Source organism: Heliangelus exortis, chromosome 14 (assembly GCF_036169615.1).
Source record: "Heliangelus exortis chromosome 14, bHelExo1.hap1, whole genome shotgun sequence".
Classification (NCBI taxonomy): Eukaryota; Metazoa; Chordata; class Aves; order Apodiformes; family Trochilidae; genus Heliangelus; species Heliangelus exortis.
The window spans coordinates 4192823-4215787 of NC_092435.1; the positions used below are offsets into that span (position 1 = coordinate 4192823).

At 54.5% G+C, this 22965-nt stretch overlaps 2 protein-coding genes across 7 annotated transcripts in view; both read right to left on the reverse strand.

Annotated features, from left to right (window-relative positions):
- The window catches only part of DLG3 (discs large MAGUK scaffold protein 3), a 75626-nt gene extending 67878 nt beyond the window's left edge, over positions 1-7748 (reverse strand). Inside the window, exons 1-2 of one of the 4 annotated variants that reach the window (XM_071757448.1) lie at positions 7500-7748; positions 5501-5632 (exon numbers count right to left, since the gene is read on the reverse strand). In XM_071757448.1, the coding sequence (XP_071613549.1) occupies positions 5501-5632; positions 7500-7515 (148 nt within the window). In that variant the 5' untranslated portion in view covers positions 7516-7748. Of the gene's footprint in view, positions 1-4368; positions 4514-5500; positions 5635-7499 lie in introns of those variants that run through there. The other 3 variants (XM_071757446.1, XM_071757447.1, XM_071757452.1) reach the window with 3 other exon arrangements.
- A 254-nt stretch (positions 7749-8002) lies between these two features.
- GDPD2 (glycerophosphodiester phosphodiesterase domain containing 2) lies at positions 8003-21585 on the reverse strand. Of its 3 annotated transcripts, none has more exons than XM_071757534.1 (16): positions 21567-21585; positions 16703-16851; positions 15454-15557; positions 15287-15380; positions 14985-15044; positions 14558-14656; positions 14080-14173; positions 13528-13673; positions 12999-13081; positions 12300-12450; positions 11556-11771; positions 10560-10711; positions 10071-10218; positions 9753-9835; positions 9292-9320; positions 8003-8989 (listed from the first exon to the last, which is right to left on the reverse strand). In XM_071757534.1, exons 2-16 carry the CDS (start codon positions 16814-16816, stop codon positions 8937-8939), a joined length of 1626 nt encoding a protein of 541 aa, XP_071613635.1. In that variant the 5' UTR covers positions 16817-16851; positions 21567-21585; the 3' UTR covers positions 8003-8936. The 3 variants fall into 3 exon arrangements, with proteins under 3 accessions (XP_071613635.1, XP_071613634.1, XP_071613636.1); XM_071757533.1 differs by lacking the exon at positions 21567-21585 and adding an exon at positions 19563-19799; XM_071757535.1 differs by lacking the exon at positions 21567-21585 and adding an exon at positions 16471-16547.
- Between the last annotated feature and the right edge of the window lie 1380 nt (positions 21586-22965).

A 22965-nucleotide genomic window follows, 5' to 3' on the forward strand; every position in this document is an offset into this window, starting at 1 on the left:
CAAAACAGTCAAGCATGATTTCCCTTGTCAATCCATGCTGACTACCCCTGATAACCTTCTTCTGCTCCATGTGCTTAGAGATGACCTCCAGAAAGAGATGCTCCATCATTTTTTCAGGGATGGAAGTGAGACTGACTGATCTGTAATTGCCTGGATCTTCCTTCGTGCCCTTTCTGAAGACTGGAGTGACACTGGCATTCCTCCAGTCCTCAGGCACCTCTCCTGTTTGCCAGGACCTCTCAGAAATGGTGGAGAGTGGTGGGGTGATAACATCAGCCAGCTCTCTACGCTCTTGAGTGCATCCCATGTTGCAGATAAGATGGGAGCAGTACTGACTCCCACTGTACAGCTCCCAAAGGCTGCTTGATGACCTCTCAGCTGCAGGAAAAAAAGCTGCTATAAGTCTCAGCTGCTGGCAGAGCAGCTTTGTGCCCACAGGGAGCCCAGCCAGGCCACACGGGTGCCAGGGTCCACAGAGCACTGTGCCACTGCCTGGCGTTGATGCTGCTTTTGGAACTGCTGCTTTGCACTGCATCATTGCCAGGCTCTGTCCTGTGCCTGGGGAGAAATGGGGCAGCTGCTAGTGACAGGAGGAGTGGGAGTCCTCAGATCTGCCCACCACTCCTGGGGCTGGCAGCCCCTGAAGCCCTTCCCAAAGACCATGAGGTCATGGCAAGCAGTCATCACACAGGCAGACAAATGGGAATTTGTTTTCATGCAAAAACAACTCTCCCTCTGGTTATAAAAACAGCAATTGCATAAAGTGATAGCGGGGACTCCTGGCCGTGCAGATTACACTTGGAGTGCACAAAACTCTGCAAAAATGAAAACAAGACTTGAACAGACCCCTTGTGGGGGTGCACTGCTGCCAGCATCCCCATTTGTAACCTATCTGCTGCAGGAACACAGCCTCGGGTAGCTAAGCTGGCAAGGTACCTGCAGAGCAGGAAGCTTGTCCTCTGAAGCAGCCACCCTCTACCTCCAAAACTCTCAGTCCATTTTATATGCTTGATAGAAGAGAGAATCATTGCTGGCACCAGGGATTAGAGGAGTTTCAGTATTGGGGAAACAGATTCAGGGATCAAGGGCACAGTTGTGACAGGAGTACATTTTAGAACACATGTGCATGGCATTAGAGATAATTTAATACATATGCTGGTTTCCTTCATTTTACATGGGCATCATAGGTTGCACCCAAGTCTGCCTCACTTTTGCATTTTAAGACCAGTGCTACCTGAAAAGCCTCAGTAAGAGGGCACTGGTAGCAAAAGATGATGCTGCATGTTCTGTCTTACAACCAAATTTCTGTTTGATGACAGCATAAATTTGCTCTGGATCTAATAAGGAAGAGTAATTCAAGATTTATATGGATTAGAATTTGTCTAACAATTTCCTCCTGGGCTCAATACATCAAATAAGTGTCATTAAGTATTTCTATAGCACCCATGTCAGAAGGCTAATGCAGTGCCCTTGTGCCAGCAAGCATGCATACTTCCAGAAAACCACGTTTCTTCCCTGCCACGTGCACTGTCATCAGCTGTGTCACTGCAGCTTTACCTCAAGCAGAAACCCCAGCCTTGGACCAACCTCCTAGTCCTGTTGCTGTAGGCAGGATTTGTACATCTGGCAGCCACAGCAGAGTTTCAATTAAGTTGTGAGTTTCCATCCTTGGAATGGAAACCATGGGCTAATTTGCAAGAGGAGGAGAGCTGGGAATTCTTCAGATTCCTCGCCTTTTGCACCCTGGCTCTTGCAGCCACCCAGTGAAGCCACAACCACCATCCCCAGCAGCAGTGCTGGTGAGCTGAGTTTCCTGCACCCGGGGTAGCACTGAGTCAGCAGCAGCCTCCCTCTCCTTCTGCCTCTGCAGGGCTCTCCAGGAGGAACCTTGTTCAGGGTAAAAGGAGCCACAGAGGGATACGGTCCTGAGCAGCTGACAGGGACTCACTGAGGTCTGCATCATCCACTGCTTGGGCATGGGAGTACCAGAGGGTTTTCAGGAAGAGCATTGGCCTTTGGGCTTCTGGCAGCCGGGATGGCTGAGTGAACACAAACACTGCCTGTCTGCCCAACTTTGCCCTCTGCAAAGGGCACAACAGCTCCTTTCAACCCCAGCTCTGGGAAGGAAAGGTCAGGGAGCTGCCTTTGCATACAAGACTCATCCTTCCCTGTAGCATGAGACAGGGCCAAGCATTTCTGCTCTGGCGAGCAAAGGGAAAGCAGACCCAGAACTGCCCAGCCCAGCCACAGCGTCCAAGAGCCCAGGCTCCCCGAGTGCGCTATTGCCAGGCTGCGAGTCATGTGCTTGGCTCTGCGGACTCAGGAAAGACCCAGCTGGGAGAGAGGGGCCAGAAGGAAGGAGCCAGCACAGCCTGTTTTCCCTCTCAACTGCCAAGGAATTTCTGTTGAGCAGAGCGGGAGGGGGGGGGGAGAGGGGGAGTGTTGGTGCATTCCAGCGTGGAGCAGCTCCCGCATCTCTGCGCACACAGAGAGCTGCCAAGGCACCCGCCAGGGCAAGCTCTGTGTCTGTCAGGGTGTCCAGACCCTGGAGAACGGGCAGCTCCTGGGAGTTAGCACGGTGGTCAGAAAGATTTAAAGGGCTGTGCTGCGCTCAGAGGAGCCTGGCAGAAAATGGTGCATGTGCAGAGCAACACTGGGCACTTTTCCGACTATAGATATTTCCAGCCCTGGACACTAAACAAGCTTTACCAAACATTCCAGCAGATCCTCCACCTGGAGGTGGGCAGACTAGGGCTTCTGGAGTCAACAAAACAGCCTATTCTTAAAAACAAAACACAACAAAACCAAAACAAAAACAAAAAACACAAACAAACAAAAAACCCAAAACATACAAAAAGCCACATCCCTGCCATTTTTCATGTTGCCCAGCTCCATAATGTGTGGCACTTCTGGTGAGCTCCACTATGGCATAATGCACATTGGTGTTCAAACTCAAGTATCAATGCATGCCTTAGGAGAACACTACCTGTAGGAGCACTCTGAGGGAAAGGATGTAGCACACTCACACATTCATGTTCCCAAGGGGTTGGAAAAAGCAGACCCATGTTGCTGAAAGGCTGTAAGAGGAGGGACCTCCAAAGGTTGAGACCTCTCTAGAGCCAGAAGCATCTGACATGGGGTGGGACACTGCAATGGAAACCTCTGCAGTAGGAGGCATACCCACTGGTCTCTTGCAAATCCTCACCCCTCAAGACAAACCTGGAACCAGCTCCATGACTCCAAGCAAACTTTAGACAGAGACACAGCAGCACATTGGGAAAAAGGCAGGTGAAAACCAAATAAAATGGCCCCACACCCTCCTATAGTTGTTACCAGCAAGTCTGGACCATGGACACCAAATGACCCTGGTGTGTGCCAGATATGTGCAGAGACAAGAGAGCACACAACCTGACAGCACCACATGTGTCCACACAGGGACAGAGGAATTCACAAACCCACACTCCATGAGGAAGCGTGGGTCATGGGGCAGAAGTAATTAATGCAAATTCCTAGTTAGGTAAATACATCTAGAGAAAGCTCGCTCTGGCACGGGAAACTAATATCCTGATTAAACAGTTGAAAAGGTCACCAGCAACCAAGCTACACTCCCTTGTGCAAGTGTTGACAGGACACTGGCATAGACAGCTTAAAGGAGGCAGCTGGAAAGTCTGTGCAGTGTCTGCTCACTAACGTGCAAACTGTAGCCAGCTCGGCGTGCACGTGGACATTTTCCCTCCAGTTACAGACTCCCCACACAACTTTTACTCCAATATAAACAGCCCTGGGCTTTGGGAAAGCTGCTTCACTGCCTTCACACAGCTCTGGGGAAGGCTGGAGGAGCACACAAAGAAACACAGGGGTGTTGGGCTAATGTCAGGTTTGCCAAAGTGATCACAATGGGGACCACTGCCTCCAGCGTGGAGCTCACCATGGCCTGGGGACCATTTTGAGCGTCAGTTGTATGAATGAAGGGGCAACAAAGGAGATGAACACTGGTCCCTTTGGCATGGGGGCCCACTGCCCCAGGAAGCTCTCCCTTGCCTTGAATCTCTGCAGCCAGTGAGGATTCCAGACAATCCAGCACAAGCCCTGCTCAAGGAAATGCTGGGGCTGAAAGCAAGAACAAGAAAAGAATAAAACGTCTCAGGACACACAGCTCATCCCATGACTGTATTTAATTTTCAGTGGATAACCTGAAGCACAGAGGAGTTTCTGGCAACTTAGGGCGCTGTGGGGACTGAAATGGGTCTCTGGCTGCAGAGATATGAAGAAAAGGCAAGGGCTGCCAAGAGAGCAGAGCAATGGTGAGGGGAAACTCCAGGGCTGAGACAACCTTCAGTCAAAACACACTGAGAATAAGGCACAGACCATGTTTGGAGCTCTGCACCTCAGGGCCTGGGTCCTCCTCTGGGATGTAGAGCTTCTGGGGTTTTCCCTCCCTTCCCAGCAGGTAAACTCAGCTTCTCTCCCAGCAGACCTGGGAATAGTAAACACCACGGCTGTGTGTGTTTCCCTGAGGCCCACAAAAAATAGGAATAAGAAGAGGAGTTGAGCAGGAGCTCCGGCTCCTCTTGGCATGCTGTAACTTTTGCAAATGGTTCTCTCAGATCACTTCCAAAATTAGTACCCTAAGTAAACCCACACAGCTAGGATCTGCTCTGTTATGGCAGGGAATGGAGCCGAGCAACTTCAGAGTCCAAAACCATAAAATTTTGGGGTTTTTTATAAAAAAAATACTTTGCAAATATAGTGCATTTTCACGTTACCTTGTTCAGCAAGATCTTGCACAGAGAAGCTGCCTAGTCCAGCAAAACTCCAGCTGTGTTTGTCTAAATCCACACGAAGATCTTTATGCTGCACTCAACATGGTATTTCCTGGTGCCCAGCCCCAAGACAAGCCTTGCTGTCAAATCTGCTTCTTGTGTGAAATGCAGCCACTTGCACAGTGTGTTCCTTGCATGTGCTCATAGGTGTAAGTGCAAAAAAGGCCAGGATACCTCAAAAAGAGCTGGATACACATGGATTCTCTCTCAAAGATAGAAAAAGTTAGTTTCTTTTTGGGTCTACAGCAGGAATGGAAAATAGCACATTGTGATGAGGTTGAGGGATACAGGGAACAGCAAGGCCCCGTGGCTTGGTATGGCAGCAGAACAGTGGCTGTGGACACACCACACATGCACCATGCACAGGGTGCTCATAGCATTTCAGCACCCTAGCAGATGCTGGATAGATCTGGCATTGCCTGATGAAGAAAGCTTTACCCTCTGTCCACATCCACCTGACTGTGGGATCCTGTGCTGCAAACACAGAGCAACTGCAGCCCTGACCCCTGGAATCTCCTGCCCAAGCCCTGAAGGAAAAAGGCATCCCAGCTCCCTGGCATTGCAGGCATCCACATGTTTGCACAGGATGAACCCAGCCTGGTCAGTGCCAGGCACTTGTGTAGGATCATATCCCCAGGAGGCCACAAAGACCCAGGGACTGCAAGGTAGGGGCTTACCCAGCAGAGCCTGGAAGAGTTCACTTTGGAAGATGTGTGAGACTTTTCCAATAGAGGCTTTTAGCTCCTGCTCTTCTGGGGTCTGCAGGGTGCTTTGGTATCTGGTCAGAATTTCCACTGCCCGTTCAGTGTCTGCAGAGATGATACAGGAATAAAAAGGCATTAACAGTGTAGGATGGACAGACATCTTCAGGGGAAGCTTGAGTGCAGCCTTGGAGCAGTGCAAGGAGTTCACCTGGATAATGCTTCAAGTTGCCTAAGTCAGACAGCCACAAAACCAGCCTCCTTACACATACCTAGAAGAGCTAACCCTGCTGTGAAGTGCAGAGGGGCCATGGTGAAGAGCTGGGCAGGGGCTGGAAGGGAAAATGTTCTGCCTGTTGGGCCTCCTCCACTCTGAAAATCAGGGTCTAAAGCCAGGTTAACTCATCTCTCAACTCAGCCTGAGCAACACTGCCACCTCCCAGGCAGAGAAACTGTTCAGAATCTGGATATGTTGCACAAGGCTGTAAGAACTCAATAGTTGCAGTCTCCCATGTGTGGCCAGATGGCTGCTCCAAAGCTAAGTGCAGCATCAAATAAGGCAAGATTATTGCAAAAGAGCTCAGCTATTTGAGTTGCAAACTTTGGGTTTCTACAGGGGGAAGCACAAGAATTGTTTCACACAGCAAACAGCCTTGGGTCAGCCAGGATCATAGTGGGAAAGGAACATGATGCCTTGGGGGTAGGGGAAGGAAGGATGATGGCCAGGAGGGGAGCTGGAGGCTGCCATGAAGCAATGTTTTGGTTGAAGACTGGGCTCACCATAGCTGTGAGAGAACCTTGGACCTGTAATAGTGGAGCTGTGGTCTCTCTGTGCCAAATCTCCATGCTTCTCTGGGTAGATGGCTGAAGCTGCCAGTTAATCTCCAGCCCCAAATGTGATCCATCTCTGAGGATCTCCATGGACTCTGAGCCTGTCCTAGCTCTATCAGTGAATATTTCCCTTTGTCACCCAAGCAGCCTGCAGACAAAGAGCATCTGTGTAAGGAGGCGGGGGAGCCATCCTGCCACTGTTTGAGGACTCATCTTTTAACCTAGGAACTCATGCAGAAAGGACAACTGTGCTCATCCCAGGGCTCTCAGCAGGGAATTCAGGTCATCAAACAAGGAGGCCTGTGTCTGCTAGGGTGTGTGACACCTGCTGTCCTAGCTTGAGCAGCTGGCTTCCCTCCTAGTTTCTTCTCTGCTGAGACATTAAGGGGGTCCTGCCTGTGTCACAGGTCCACATTGACTCATCATGGGAGAAGAACAGAGAAAGGAGCCTAGGGAAACATGAATAACTCCTGCTTCAAATTGGGCTTCATGCTGGCTCCAGGAAAAGCTGGGATTTGCTTAAGCTCCAGATTTATTGGGCCTTATAGGTGTCCCAGCCCTGTATTATCACCAAGTGCTTCCTTTTCTGCAAGATCAGACAGTGGCTACAGACACTGCCCAGCATCCTGTGAGTGGGGTTGAGTCATCTTTGCCTGGTCATTCCTGACCTTATCAGCAGAAGCTAAAGAAGCAGGTGGAGAACAGGAGCCACAACACTAGGACACAAAGATGGTGAACCTTGAGTGGATATCCCATTTCAGTCCAGGCTGCACAAAAACAGCAGCATGCATCCCGTGCTGCTGGCCACCAGCAGGGTCCACACCCCCATACCTGCGCTCCCCAGAGCGTGCTGTAAGCTACACCAGGACTGCCTGGTCCGAGCCACGGTGGCACCAGGATGTGCCCCGCACTCGGGGGCACAGGAAGCCGGAGCACCCGGTCCTCAAGTTTCAACCCCGAGGGTGCACCGAGCAGGGCCGCCCGGCCCCATGGCGAGGAGGCAGAGAAGGAAGGAGGGCGGGAGCTGCCGAGCAAGAGCTCGGGACACCGGGAGCAATCCCGGTGCCGGTACCGGCAGGACAAACACTTAAGGGCGGCGGGCCGCGGTGCTCGGCGCTACAGGTGGGGGCAAAGCGCTCCTTACCTTCCCGGCGGATCATGGCTCCGCCGTGACCAGCGGCCGCTCCGGACGGTGCCGCCCCGCGAACGCCCGAACCTTCGCCCGCCCCGCGGGAACCGGCCGAAGAGCCGCCCCCAGCCCGGCCCCCGGCCGACACCGCCTCGGTAGACGCCCGCCCGGGTACCGACAGCGTACCCGCACCTGGACGTTCCCGCTACTCTGCTCCGGGGCGCGGCTGCCCGGAGCCCATCGGGATGCGGGGGCGGCCTGGCCTGCGCACCCCGCCCCGCGAACCCTGGCAGGGAGGCCCGCCCGCCTCGGCCTCCCCTCCTCCCCGCTGCAGAGGGCCCGTCTCGAAGGAGCTTCTTGGACCCCAGCACTGCTTCCCCGCGCTGTCGCTAGATGGCACGGACGTGCCGCGGATCCCCGCCTGCCTCGGGACGGTACCGGCAGTGTTACAGGCAGCCGGGACCTTGCGGTGAAGATGCTGGAAAGGGGGAGGAAAAAGATATGCCCAGCTCACTCCCTTTAGTGTGCGTCTACTGTTTCGCTGCTTTATTGACGTACGTAGATAGGAACAACTAAAACTGACCCGATCCGCCCTTTCCAAGCTCAGGGACTCTCACCGGTCCCCAGCCTCCCTGCAGCAGGGGCGTAAACGTGATCCTGGCAGCACAAAACATTCTCCACCCCCAGCTCCACCTTTTTTTTTTCCACCTTTTCCCCCGGAGCAACAGGCACGAACAGCTTACATGGGGTGACAGCACCCTCGCCCCCAAGCATGAAGCCAGCAGTGGCAGGAATTGTGTCCAGCACAGGGGTGAGCCCTCCCCCTCTTCGGGACGTGGTTAGCAGTGGGCTGGTAGAGCTAGGTTAAAGGTTGGGTTAAAGTTAGGTTAAAGGTTGGACTAGATGATCTTACAGGTATGTTCCAACCTGAATGATTCTGTGATTCTCCATCTTGTGAAAAGCCAACTGCCCCTCCCCGCCTCCCTCCCCCCCTCCACCTGCACCTCCCTTCCTATTCCTCAAGCCATCAGCCAAGGCAGCCCCGGGCAGCAGCACTTTAAACAAGGTTTCCCATCACAAGCAGTAGAGCTGCTGTTAAGAGGCAGAGGCTGCCCTTCCCCTGCACCAAACTGAAACCCCCACTAGTCTCCAAACCCCAGGACAGACAGAGGTCTTGGCCTTAGCCCCAGCACCCACTCAGCCCCCAGGCATAAACCAGCTCCAGGAAACCCCTGCAAAAACTTCAGTTCATCGCAGCTGCCAGTGGGAGCACTTTTCAGCCAAGTGCATTTGCACACCACACAAGGAGCCAGGAAGCCTGTGGGGGATCAGGAGGCTCAGGAAGGAGTCTGTAGAGGAAAGGAGCCTCGAAGATGGCCTAAGGAGTGCTCCCAACTTGAGCTGTACACGGCTCTGGCTGCCTCTCCCCATGGCTGATGCAGGCTGGAGGAGTCATTGTTGCATCAAGCTGTTGATCTTTGTGAGCAGCACATCTGTCTCAGACTCTGGAGAGGCAGAGGGAAAAAAGAGTCATCACAAGCAGCCACCACCCTGCAGTGACAGGCAGAGCAGCCCGTAAAGCGGGCCTGGGGAGACTTGGGGAATATGGGATTCCCCAGCACTGTCCCACAGGGCTGTTTGCTAAGGTGAAGACAGGAACTCCCCAGGCTGGGATTCCTTTCCCTCCCCCAGCCATCCCAAACTGCTCTGTCATGTTCAGCTAGAGAAAGCTGTCTGCCTGTCAGGGAGAGTCCCACAGGCACAGCCTGGCTTAGGGGAAGGCAAGCTCACATCTGTCCACACTCACCTGCTGGCTGTCTTCTCCGGGAGCATTTCCTAGGATATGGAATAGGATCAGCATTAGCATGTCAGTGTGGCCTCCCTTGAGCTCCTAGCTGGAAACTGCAGGGCCACACAGGAGACACAGTACCACATGGATCTGCTCTCACTGCCTGCAGCACTGCTAAAGGAGCAGGGCCAAGGTCTTCCAGCCACAGCCCATCAAGAGCAAGCTAAAGTATGAAACTGGGCATCCAGCAGCTTGAGGATAAGGCTGGTTAAGAGGTCAGGCCAGACATTTAGCTGCAGCCTGGTGATAAAAGCTGCCTCCATGCATTGCTGTCTCATTTAACCAGACAGGAGAGGGACTGCAAGATCTGAGTCCAGAGAGCAGGTATGGCTGAGTTTGGGCATGAACCAGCCACGCAGGTCACACTACAGCCTCCCCTAACAGACCTGCCCCAGGAGGGGGAAAGGGATCAAACCTACTTCATCAAGAGGAAGGCCCAGAGGATGGCAAGGAAGGAAGTGCAGTCTACAACAATCCAGATCATAAGGTAAGTGCTGCTGGGCTGCAAGGCAACAAGACAAGCCATGAGTACCCATTGGGGTAGTGTGCTGGAGGCACAGTATAGTTTGCTGTGCCAGGAGTTCCTTCTACAGGGTCACTTGTTCCCATGCCAGCACAGCACTGAACAAAAGCTACCCCTCAGGCAGTTGGCTGCCCAGGGCTGCTGCAGACATGGATCCACAAGTGCCTGGGGCACAGGGCTGTGAGGCAGGGTGAAAGATGGAGGGGTCACTTACGAGCAGCCAGATGGGGTGTTTCATCTCCTTCAGCACCTGACAGGCATTGGTGGTGACAGAGGTCACCCCAGAGCACCACAACACAGAGAAGAGCCAGGGCTGGTTCACCACATACAAGTTGACAGAGATGTTGTCCTGGCGGTACTGCCTGCATAGGGACAGCTGTGGTCAGAGCAGCAGAGAGCAGGTTGCTGACACACTCAGCATACAGCCAGAGAGGACTGTGTATCAGGGATGTGATACAGCATTTGTAGCCACATAGAGCAACTGTCTGGAGAGCCAGACCTTGGGCAGATTTCCTGACAAGGAAGAGGACTGCAGCCAGTTGCATCCCCTGTATAAGCCCAGTCTGATAAGGCAAGCTTATCCACAAGGCTGTAGCACACACCTTGCCTTTCCCAGCAGTGTGCCAGCCCTCCCCTCTGCTGGTCCTGGGGACAGTGCCCAGGCCCCACACCTCCCCAGTTTCTGGGCACAAGGCTCTCTCACCTGATCTCCTCAAAGCTCATGTCCTGGTAGGGCAGATTGACATGCAGCAGTGGTTCCATCTCATTCTGGAGTCTCTTCCGGCCATAAACTTGTTGAATGCCTGGGGCTTGCTGTTTGACCTGTTTCCTGAACCCATCTGGCAGCCAGAGGACCTAGGTAATAGCCAAAGGGCACATAGGGAGGAGAGGTGCCCCAGAGTGAGCTGTCCTACTGTACTCCCTTGCAGGTCCAGGCACACATGGCTTGCTTGGACAGCTGCTTCCTTCCCCCATCCACACACCGCTCTTCTATGAAGATCTCAGCCAAGACAGCTTCCTAAGAGCTTGTCCTCACCAAAAATTAAGCAAAACAGACCCCACTGAGGGGAGAAAGCCGTTCCAGACTAAGCTGCAACAGTTATGTCCTTTCTGGGTCCTTGAATGGATCAAGCAGTGCATTATTTTGGCCACAACACTACAGCAAGAATGCACCTTGGATCAGCACTACAGTGTAAGTCTTTCTTGTGTCCCTTCATGATCTGCATTCCCAAAAAGCACTTAACATTAAAGAATGTTAAGTGGTTTGGGGGCTAATTCATCCTCAGGGTAACACATGTCCTGTGTTGGATGAAGTACAAAGGCAACACCAGAGGTTGCAGCAGAAGTCCAAGAGCAGCAGGGAGAAGTGTGGTGCAGCAATGGGAAATGCAAGCCCGAGCATTGTTTTACTGCTCTAGCTAGCATTCTAACTCCCCTCCCCTCCCAAGACTGAGTCACTGTTCACATATGAGAGTGGCCAGTGCTGAGGAACCAGGGTATTTGGAGTGGTCAGAAGCTGCAGGCAATAACCTGTAATTACTGGCAACCTCTCCTATCTAGAGAACCACACATCCGCACTGGGTTCCCCAGCAGGAGTCACATGTGGGGATGTGGTGTATGGGATGCCAAGTGGGGTTGGCAGGGCACCTCCCACCACGGCAGCAGTGTGACAGCAGTGGTGGGGCGGTGGCCAACTCACCTGCTGCAGTGGGATGCCTGACTGTAAGATCACTTCTAGGGTGGCATTGACAAAGGTCTGGTAGTCACTGTGGTTCTCAGGCCGAAGGTCAAACATGATTGAGATGCTGCTCTGCTTGATTGCCTCTAGCACCTCTTCCAGGGATGGGATCCTCTGTTTAGTTGCCTGGTAGCGATCGCCAGCAGAAAGACTCTGCACGGTGGGAAACGGCTTCCGCTGCAAGGGTGAGAGTTAATCAGCACAGGCAGACTCCCCATAAGCTTCCACCTCTCAAACTGGTGCCTGTCTCTCAGTTTGCTACATTGGCCTCTCCACATCTTCTCCAGTGCAGACAGGTACAGGGATCCTTCCCTTGCACATTCATGGGGCACCTTCTCCCTGCTAACAGCACAATTGAAGCAGCTCTAACATCTGTGGGCATCCAGAGCATCTCAGCAGTTGGTTAGTCACCTTCTGGGAAAAGTTTTGCCACAGCTGCTTCCAAGCTCAGGCAGGCTGTGCAGCTGAGAATAAATACATGAGATCTGCCCTCAAACCATGCTCCCCTGTGACTGATATGAGAAGTCGGAAAAAAAACCAGCTTGGAGCATAACCACAGCCAAGGGTGAAGCTGTGGATGTGCTCCTGCACCCTCTCCAGGTCTGCCTGGATGAGTGCTGTGCAGGGAACCTTCCCCAGGGCAGGGCTCATGCTCCACACACAAATGCACCCATCCCTGACCAGCAACCCCTGGGGCATCCTGACCTCTAGGAACCAGCTGCCAGCATCCAACTGCTGGAGGTCTGTCCAGTTGAAGGCAGTGCTGTTCAGGGCAGCCCTCTCAGGGAACACAGCCTGCACATTGGTGGTCCTGGTGAGTTCCTCGTCATGCATGAGGAACGGGACCCCGTCAGCACTGTCAAAGGAGCAGAGAGAGAAGCTCTGTGTTTCAAGCTGTTTGTCTCCTATACATGCCCTGTCATTTCTGCTCCCTCCCAGCCACCCTGCTAGGGTAACCCCCGTCCTTATACCCACTTGTGGTCCCCTACACAAAAAAGTGAGTGTCTGGAATGCCTCAGACAGATGTGAACACCTATAGACCAATCCATGAACCAAGCAGTTCCCTGCTCACTGCACCAGCTGTCCTCATAGCAGGATTGCATGAGATGAACTAGAGCCAGGGTCTGTTTTGCAAGCAGTAAACCTCCCCGATGGTGCCTCCCTCCTAATGCCCTGAAAGGAAACCTGTGTGGGGAGGACAGAAACCCAGTACCTCTCCCAGGACTGGCTGAAGCCAGTTTCACACTGGGAAGGTGGGAATGTCAGAACTCTTTTAACAGGGCTGCCTCCAAATGCAGACAGTATCAGCCCTCTAGGTGTGTTTCAGAATGACCCATATGGAATACAACATCCCAGGATACACAGGCAACTTCCTCCCTCTGAGCCACTGCTGCCCCACTTTACCTCACCATGATGTCTGTCTCAAAGACTTGCACATCACAGTCCACTGCTTTGTGTAGTGACATGAGGGTGTTTTCAGGGGCCAGCTGAAAAAGGAACAGTGTTAGTGCAGAGGGTACAGGCAAGAAGGGGAAGGAGGCACGTGTTCACCCAGCAGCTTGGCTGGGCTCTTGGGTAGCCACAATGAGTCTGAGGGGACTCTGGTAGCCTGGGGGATGAAAGAGGGCTGGGTGCAGAAAGACAGAGCCTGCCTAGTCCCTGCCTCCCAGCTCACACTACACAGGCAGTTCTGGGAGCTGCCTGCTCCTGGTTCAGCAGCACTCAGCAAGCAGCTCTGCCCTCACCCCGTGCTCATCCACCCTCCAGCCCTGTGCTGGCCAGGCTGGTATGGGGACACCACCTTAATGAGCTGGCCAGAGCTCATCCAGGCATGCAGCAGCAAGGGTCTGATGCCAGTGACCCAAGGCCAGGCACAGCCTGCCCCATCCACCCTGACCATTGGACCAGGATGCTGCTGGTGCTGGACACTTACCATGGGGGCTCCTCGGTGGCCAACCAGGGCTGGCTTGGGGGGCAGCTGGTTCTCCTCCATGATGCAAGGGGAGGCAATTCCCAGTGGAGCCAGATACAGTGCAATCATCAGTGCACTGTACACAAGCAGCAAAACCACCTTGAGACCTGCAGGCAGAGACAGAGAAGTTAGGAGGGGTGAGGTCCAGAGGAAGTATTTTGCAGGCTATTAGGAATAAGCTGAGGCTGCTTCATCAAGTATTAACTTCTGGTTGCTCTTGGTCAGGCATTGCATTCCCAGCCTTAGGAACACTACAGATTTATTCTTGGCCTGGCACCCCAATCCAGAGTTTCTGCAGGACTCAGTCTGCTATACATAGTCCCCCTTCAGCTGCAGAGCGCTGTGGGCTGAAGCTGTACCAAGGGATGGGCATGAGAAGCAGCAACCAAGAGCATAAGTGACTATGACACTGAGCCCTGGGGACCTGTTTCTACTGCAGCAGTGCTACTCAGTTGAGTACCAGAAAGCAGGGAACCAGCTAAAGGGGAGGTGAAGAACTTAAAGGGGGATTACCTGTGTTGTAGGTGCAGTAGATGAAACTGGCCAGAGGCCAAGCAAGAAATGTCATTCCCCCCACGACTGCAATGTGCAGGAAGGGCCCTGTTGCCTGAAGAGGTGAAGGCAGGGTGTCAGCAGGCACTAACCCAGCCACTGTCCCCAAAATCCACTTGCTCCAGTGTCAGGGATCTGCAACTGCAGTCAGCACCGCTGGAAGAACCAGGATGCCAGGGAGGGAAGGCCAGGCTCCTGGGGAGCTGACCAGACTCCCTGCCCTGGTCCTGCCACTCTTTATCACCCTGACTGCAGCTGCTCCAGGCAGAACTGCAAAAGCAGGTAAAGCATCTTACATGGCCAGACAGCAGAAGTCAAGGGCAGTAACACCCCCATGGCACACAGCCATGCTGGGGGGTCCTGTCACCACTCTTCAGCTCATCCCCACAGGCCAGGTACTGGGTGCACTCAGGGAGTCTCTGGTATCGAGGTGACTCACCTGCAGAGAGATATGTGCACTTCTCCACTCCTCCGCCCACTTTATTTCCAGCCCTGTGAAGGCTGCAGCCACCACCAGAGCAGTTAAGATCAGCAGGGTCTGTGGGGCAGGACACAGGGCAGTTAGGGTAGCACACAGCATGTGTGCAGGCAGAACCCTCCTCAGCCCTTCTTCATGAGTCCCTGAAAGTCCTGAGAACCCACTTGCCCCATTTGGGTTTGCAGCTGAGCTCTGTAGCCCATGCTTTGACCAAAAGGAATATTCACATCCCAGAGACATGTGGCTGGTGGACTAACATCTGCAGTCCTGCTCAGAAGGGACACAGCTACTCAGTGGGGGTCACAGCAGCCCTGGTAGGCTGCTTGCAATTCCCCAAGATGCAAGGGCACTTATGGTAGGCAACATCTCCCTACACTTCTAGACTCACCTTGTGCAGCCAATGTAGCTTCAAGGGCTGACCACAAAGCTGCAAGCACAAAGCAAGGACCTGTGAAAAGAACAGAGCTGTCAGAGCTCTGCTGTATTCCACACTGCAGCCCTCTAAGGGCACAGGACTCAACCAGAGGAACTCTTGTCCCCTTGACACATTCTGGCCATGCTCAAGCTGACACAGTTCCAGTAGGCTGGACCCTGCAGGCTCTAACTGGCTCTACACAGCACATGGCAGCCAGCCTGGACTCAGCACAGCTCTGTACCCTCAGCAGCCTAAGTGGGATCAGTGGGGCTTACCAGCAGCACAGACAAGTAGATGATGAGCACGGCTGTAGCTATGAGCAGGACCAGGGACCAGTCTAGCCACAACTTCCTCTGCTTGAAGATGAACCTGCCAGCAAAGGGGACAGTCAGAGGGGCAGAGGGGACACGGGGAGCAAGGCTGGATGTGGGATCCTACTCACTCATTGAAGTTGTGGAAATCATTGAGGAGGATGATGGCGAAGTAGAGCCACACCAGTGTGAAGACGAAGACGCAGAAGAGGAAAATGAACCAGCTGCAGTCACACTGAAAGCCAGAGATGAGAGCTCTGCACACTTCTGCAGTGCATCCAGGCCTTGGCCAGGTTCCTGAGACTGTTAAAAAGCACTCAGCCTGCAGCAGTGTGCACAGGATGTCACAGCAGGCACTGACCTAATGGGTACAGGCACTGAGCTGTCCCATAGAGAGGGACCAGCTCCCCTGAGAGCTATTTTGGCTGGACTCATGCTACAGGAAGATGGGACTAAAAGCTAAAAAGCTGCCTGTGCCAGGCTGCAGAGAGCAGCCCCTGAGTGGCAGGACCGTGTCCATTCCCATGCAGCAGCTCCTGGGAACAGACTGGGACTTTGGATGGAAGGAGCAGGGAGCTAGGTCCTGTTGCCTTCTAGCTGAGTGATCTGTGGGCTCAGAGGGGTGCTGTGCCTCAGAGCTGCCACTGCAGGAATGAGCCTACAGACTGTTCCTGGCTGCCCAGCCAAAGCCAGGTTTAGCTTCAGGGTCTCCAGCTCCCAGTCATGTGTACACAGGGAGCTGAGGGGTGGCACAGGTGCTGAGTGTGACACCTGGAAGCCTGGACTAGCTCACACATTCCAGGCAAGACAGGACAAGCAGTAGCATAGCTGCTCCTATGGGAGTCGGAGACCTCAGAGAATCTCAGGGCCTCACCCCTCCCAGGTTACAAATTGCTGGTGACACCCCCTTGCAGCACCCCACTGGTGGGGCCACACCCAGACCAGGAACTGAGTCCCACGTGCCATGCCAGGCACTCAGCCCTGGGACTGGCCAACCTCACTCAGCCCTTGGGGAGAGCGTTTCTCTACTCCAGGCATAAGCAACCCCTACCACAGACACACAGGCAGAGGATGGCCATGGCTCAGCCTTGCTGCTGCTGGCATGCTTCTCTACCCTCCTTGCCACCCAGCAGGAATAGACAACTCACTCTCATTGCTCCAGGCTAGGGCAGTCCCTAGGCAGACAGGCTGTCAGGTAGCACCTCAGCTCTCACTGGGCATAGCCCTGGGGAACAGGACCAGTGGGAAGGTGTCAGCAGCACAATGTCTGGGCTGAGTACCCCAGCCAGAGCCCTTCTCCATCCTGGCCACCACTCTGAGGCTTCCACACAGTGGCTGGCCAGCCCCAGCTCAGCATCACCCCATCACCCATGGTATCACCTTGGTGGTATGCAGGACCTTCTTTTTCTCCTTCTTGGCAGTGATCCACTGGCAGCTGTAGAGGCAGAGCAGGCAGGTGGCACAGGGGTGGCAGCAGCCAGGTGGGTCTGCCATAATGTCAGGCTGTCCCAGGACAGAGGTCAGGAGTCCTGTAGAGAATGCACATTGCATGTTGACAGACCCCCCAACACACAGACCCCTCAACAGACGTCATTCCCCCACCCCATGGGGATGTGGCACTGTAGCACATTGTGTCCAGGTATGCTGGCAAGCAGCTGCCACAGAGCCCTGGGGCATTACAGGGCTGCTGGCCATGTCCACAGGCAAGGTGTGGTGCCAGGGAAAGCAGAGCACAGGGTGCAGTCCAACCTGTTCAGCAGGCTGCCTTGCGACCCTTTTGCTCAAGGAGCCAGAGCAAGGCCAGAGCTGGCAGGGAGCAGGGCCTGCTCTTCATCCAAGGGTTCAGTGCTGTGCCTTGGAGCCAGAGGCACTGAGCAGGCTACAGAGGGTGGCAGCTTTGCTGGCCAGCTAGACCCAACCTTCTGCCCAGGCTCCCCAGGAGCAGCCCAGCTGCAAGCATCATCCAGCCTCATGCCCAGGGCTCCTGCTGCAAAGGTGGGGGACATGCAACAGCCTGGGATGTTCCCATCCTCCTCCCTGAGCCCAGGTCCCTGCCTCAGCAGCACCATCCTGTCAGACCTCCAGTTCAGCAATGGGGTCCCCACCAGGGGAACTGGAGGAGCTGCAGCAGAGCAGGCATAGGAAAGTTGTTGGTCCAAGCACTGTGTTGGGGGTGGGGATGGAAGAGTGGCAGTATGGGGGGAAAACCCACTCCTACTGTTGCAGAGATGCAGGCTGGGTGTAGGGCTACTACTCAGTTCCTCACACACAGGGACGGGGAGAAGGCCAGGATGCTTTGCTGTGATCCCCAGATTCCTGGTGCTCGGCTAGAGGAAGCAGAGAATCCCAAAGGCTCCACTTGCCCATCCTGAGAAACACCATGTTTGTTATTACTTGCCTTGCAGTGGAGGCACTCCTCCTATCCTAACCTCCCCAACAGGCCAGGCACCCCCCAGTACACTAACATCCCACAGGTTAAGCCAGACTCTCAATTCTACTGTGACCACTGAACCAGGTATGGGAGCCAGCCAACCACATCCTCCCATCCACATCCTTGCCAATGCTGGGGCCAAGGGTGTGCCTACCAGGGCCGTGTCCCATCCCAACCTGGGCCTGGGGGAGAGCCAGCAAAGGTAGCTCAGCTCCAGCCAACCAAACCAGAGCAGCTCTGCCTTGCCCTCACCATGGTTGAGATCATCCTGGTATACTCCTGTGATACCACAGTACCCCAGCATGGTGCCTTGGTCCCAAATAACACCAGTGTGTTAGTTTCCAGGGCTGGGGTGCAGAGTTTCCCCCAGGACTCACAAAGAGCAACAGCTGCTGGGGCATGCACAGCCAGGCACCAACACAAGAGCTGGACCCCTAATCTGCCCAGCTGGCACCTGCAGGCTAGGGGAGGTCTCGGGGCTGCCATTAGCAGATCCAGCAAGCCAAGGTGCAGGAGATGCTGAGCAGCACAGAGGTGCCCACATTCACTGCTCCTTCCATCTTCTAGAGACCAGATCAGCAGCTGTTAGTTGCTCAGTGATTACACCAAAGTAGCCAGCCCTAATGGGCAGGAATTCCTAAATGTAGGAAACTGTGGGACCAGTCAGTTTCCTTCCCTGTGCTTGGGGGCTCTGCCTGTAGGCTCATACCCCTGCTGTCACCAGAAGCAAAGGCATCACTACCACAGGAAGCAGCAGGCTCAGCCAACATCCCCTGGGATTTGCCCTGTTCTCACCTCGCTGGTCACACATGCAGAGCACTATGTGTCATCAGCTGCTCAGGGAAACCCTGCCACCTGCCCCAGCTGACTCCCATGAAGGGTACAAAGTTCGGTAGAAGGGGCTGTAAGCATCAGCTGAACTTCAGCACCCAGCTGCTGCATTAAGCTGTTGCTGCCAAGACATAAGCTTGGCAAAAGTGGCACAAGACATGCCACAAATCTGTGCCAGTGGTGCTATCTGGTAGGTTTGGAAAGAAAACGTCACCCGGCTCACCAGCTCAGAGCAGGGCTGCCGCAGCGGTACCAGTACTGTGCAACACACCTACACAGGGCACAGGTCCCAAATAGAGCTGGGCTGGGCAAGCAGCAGACCCTGCTCAGCTTCTGTTCTGACTTCAGAGGGAGAGCTGCACAGGGGGAACTGAAGGTCCATAAGGGCCAGAAGGAGACCTCAGTTGTCTCCAAACATCCCCCACAGCACATTCCAAGTCTTAGTGAGAGGGGTACAGGGGGCCTGTAGGGATGACAGCCACCAACCTGGCAGCAGGCACCTGCAGCCCCACAGGGGCCTTAATGCCCCAGGAATGCTGTCACAGGACAACTAGGTGGCCATGGACAGGGCAAGACCCCTCTGCCCTTACTGAGCTGAGCTGTCCCAGACAGCATGCTGGGCAGGTCTGCAGGAGCTGGGTCTCAGGCCCTGACCTCACAGGGGTGGGAAGAGAGCACAGCTCCTGGATCAGCGTAGGGAACAGTGACAACAAAACAGGAGCAGCATAGCCTGGCTTAGATCCCTCACTCCCAACCTCACGCCCCACACCTCCCCTGTGCAGCCAGTCCTGGGCTCCCCATCCCCACTCTCGAGAGTGTGGAAATAGCACGGGCAGCCCCTCAGCCGCACGCAGGGCAAGGATGATCACCCCCCCTTGCCGCTCTGCCAGCTCTCCCACAGCTCCTGTAGCAATCCAGGACAGTGTCCCCATGGCACGCACTGCCAGCCCGGGGAAACAAGCCGAGCGGGAAAAATACCTGCTCCCTGCGGACGTCGGGTTCCTGCAGCTGGGACGCCGGCAGGCCAGGTGAGTACTGGGGTTGGGTTTTCAGCTGGGTGTCCCTGCACGGCACAGCCCTGCCCTGCTCCTCTACTGCCGGCTCACACCCTCATGGGTGTGTTCGTGGCCCGGGAGGGCTCCCGGTGCCGCCTGCAGGTCTGCACAGGCCGGCAGAGGCGGGCAGCCCGCAGCAGGCAGAGCCGGGGGTTAGGGCGGGCCCGGGCCCTCTGCCAGCGGCTTTGTGCCCCGGCGACCCCGGCGATTGTTGCTGCTTTGTGGCCGCTGGGAAAGTGGAGAAGGGGCCCAAGGGGGCCTCCCGCGCCGCAGCACAGAGTTTGCAGGCAGCCCACGATCCAGACAGATTAAGGCTCCTCGTGGAGCCCCAGGACTGGGAAGGGAAAGCTTTGTGCATTGCCAAGCCTTTGAGCCTGGACTGTGGGAGACCCGCTGTCAAAGGGAGACTGGGGCATCCCAGTTGAAGCTCCCTGGGACGTGCTTTGAAAGCGGAAACACGGAGGTAAAAAAAAGTTCCTTGAGCCAAAAGAAATGCTTCAGAGCCAACACATCTGAATTTTGCTGAAGCAGCAGTTGGAAGGAGGCTCTGAGACAGGGGCCTGATGCCACCTGCAAGATGGATGAGACAATTGACTCCATTTCCCCAGCATCCTCTGTGTGTCATGGCACAGCTCTGTCCCGCCACCCCCACCACCCTCCCACTCCAGCTCCCAGCAGAAGCACAGCCCCTGGTGAGCCAGGATGCAGAACAGGCACTTGGACCGTTCTGTATCAGTGGCTTGCTCCATCAGTGGGATCTTGGGGAACCCCTGCAATCTCCTGCCACTTACAAAGGAGCCAAGAAAGATGATGACATCCTGCAGTGTCAGCAATTACCCTGCTACGCAGAAGCCTCCTCACTTATTCATAGAATCATAGAATCGGCTGGGTTGGAAGGGACCTCTGAGATCATCAAGTCCAACTCTTTCTCCACTACCGCTGCGGTTACCAGACCATGGCACAAAGTGCAACATCCAGTCTCTTTTTAAATATCTCCAGGGATGGAGAATCCACTACTTCCCTGGGCAGCCCATTCCAATGTCTGATCACCCTCTCCGTAAAGAAATTCTTTCTAATATCCAACCTAAACCTCCCCTGGCACAATTTGAGACCATGCCCTCTTGTCTTGATGAGAGTTGCCTGGGAAAAGAGACCTACCTCCACCTGGCTACAACCTCCTTTCAGGTAGTTGCAGAGAGCGATGAGGTCTCCTCTGAGCCTCAGTGCTGGGTGCCGCCCCCTTATCAGCTGATTGGCCTCGCCCGAGACCCCCAGCAGAAGGTGGGGCAGCTCTTCACAGCCCTTTCTGTCCTTCTCTGCAGTGCTGGGTGCCGCCTCCTTATCAGCTCTTTGATTGGCCTCACCTGAAAACACCAGAAGAATTCTTGCAATTGATCCTATTCCACACCGTTATTAACAGCTTTGGTACAAAACATTTAACGGCGAACTGAAATGTGCTAATCAAGTACATCTGGAGAGTCTAGAGCACTGCAGAAAGGGGCTGTGTTTTCTCCACATCTGAAGGAGTAAGCTGAAAGTATTGCAATGGCCAAGAATGCTGTAGGGAGGGGAGAAGGATCAGTATAGCCAAGAAACAGCTTATGCAGCTGAGGTGATACTGGAAGAGCGGTTGTTACAGCAGAGCTCATGGAGATCCAGAATACCTACATTTTAGGGGTGTGGATAAAACTGACTGGAGTGGCACCCCTCAACCACAGGCAGATGGAGCAGCAGGACCAGCGGCTCCCCAGGAATCCCCCGGGTGCTGGCCTGTGCTGGACAGGAGTCCTTTTCCCTCTTGAAGGGCACACTGTGACAACCCAGGCTCTGTAGAGGCTACGAGGCCCCTTGGGGCCGCACCGTACTCTCGCCACGGGAGTCCCGTGAGACAACAGCAGGGCACCTTCCTCTCCCTCCACCTGCCCACCAGAGGGTGTTCCCGCACTACCGCAGCCGCTCAGCGCTCTGTGGTTTCTCAGCTCCTCCCTCGCAGGCGGCTCTGCTGCGGGGTCGGGACAGGAGCAGCTACAGAGGAGGGCGAAGGGCGGGGCCGCGGTTCTTCTGCGAGCCGCTGACTTCAGCTCCGCGGGGAACCGCGGCCGTTTTTATCCCCGCCGCCTGTTGCCGGGAGGCAGCCATATTGAACAAGGGTAGCGAGGTCGTATCGCCGCCTTACGAGGCGGAAGCCATTTTGTATCCTGGCAGTTGCGGCAGGCGCTGTGCCCCTCCGCTCCCCTTGCGCTGCAGCCACCAGCGGCGTTCAGTCTGCGCTGCCGCGGCCGCAGCGCCCCGGCACGGCCGTTCCCACAGCTGCTGCACCGGCAGCCGCTCTTTCAGGAAGGGTCTGAGCTCCGTGAGCTCCGTGTGAGCTCACAGGGCGGATGGAGGCGAGTTACCGACAGCTCGCCTCGGCTGCTCTTGGGGCTCCCCCTCCTGCAGGGCGGTCCTCGGCTGGGAGATCGCACACCTGCGGGACTCCTCCCTCTGCAGGAGTTGTTGCCGCCTCAGCTCGTTCTGATGTGACAGACCCATGGAGATTACATACAGTGACGTCTGGTTTGCTTCTGTCTGCATTTAAGGACTTCATGTAGTTGATGTTCACGACGTAGGAGTCGGGAGTTCACTGAGCTGAACTCGTGACACTTTCCGATGAAGGATGTCTGCCTTGTGCTGCCAGCTCCCCAAAGTGAACCTCATTTGAGGAGTTTGTCCTGGCTGCCTGAGCCTTCTATAACCCTGGAGTACAGGTCAGGGTTTAACCAAAAGGAAAGAGCCAAACTTAGAGACGTTTCACTGCTGATTCTGTCAGACTGCCGTAAACTGGCATGCTATGTTCCGATGCTTGTCTGATCTGCAGGAGCCAAATCATAGTTGAGCAATGAAAGGCTAACAACCAGAATGCATGGTCAAGCTAGCTTAGCTCTGCCGGTATCACACCATGAAGTTAAACTGCCAATATTATTTGGGACAAAGACAGAAAAAAAAGACAAAAAAAAAAAAAAAAAAAAAAAAAAAAAGACAGTTGACTCTTGCACAGCATAAAGCGTTGCCTTACTGTAAGCAGAGATTGTGCCCTGCCTTTATTTGTGAGTGGTCTCTTAAGTGTTCTTTTAAATTATAAAATTTTAAAACCAAATGCCTAGAGGAATGGTCAAAGTGCGCAGGGAAGCTTTTGTTGCTATATTATAATTCAGGTGAAGCTTGAGGAGCAGAGAAGGTATTTTAAACATGGTAGTGTCTTATTGGCTTTATGTTAGGTCTTTATGTTCTGGGTCACCTGGCCCAGTCAAAACCCAGTCTTCAGAAAGCAATGTAATCCACTGTTC

What these genes read in the sequence shown, in the direction of transcription:
- GDPD2 (XM_071757534.1), bottom strand. Translation starts at nt 16,816, where the DNA reads ATGGCAGACCCACCTGGCTGCTGCCACCCCTGTGCCACCTGCCTGCTC. An exon ending in AGCTACATTGGCTGCACAAG is followed by an intron (nt 14,657 to 14,984) that starts GTGAGTCTAGAA and finishes CCTGCCCCACAG; the next exon opens with ACCCTGCTGATCTTAACTGC. An exon ending in CAGGCATCCCACTGCAGCAG is followed by an intron (nt 10,712 to 11,555) that starts GTGAGTTGGCCA and finishes GCTATTACCTAG; the next exon opens with GTCCTCTGGCTGCCAGATGG.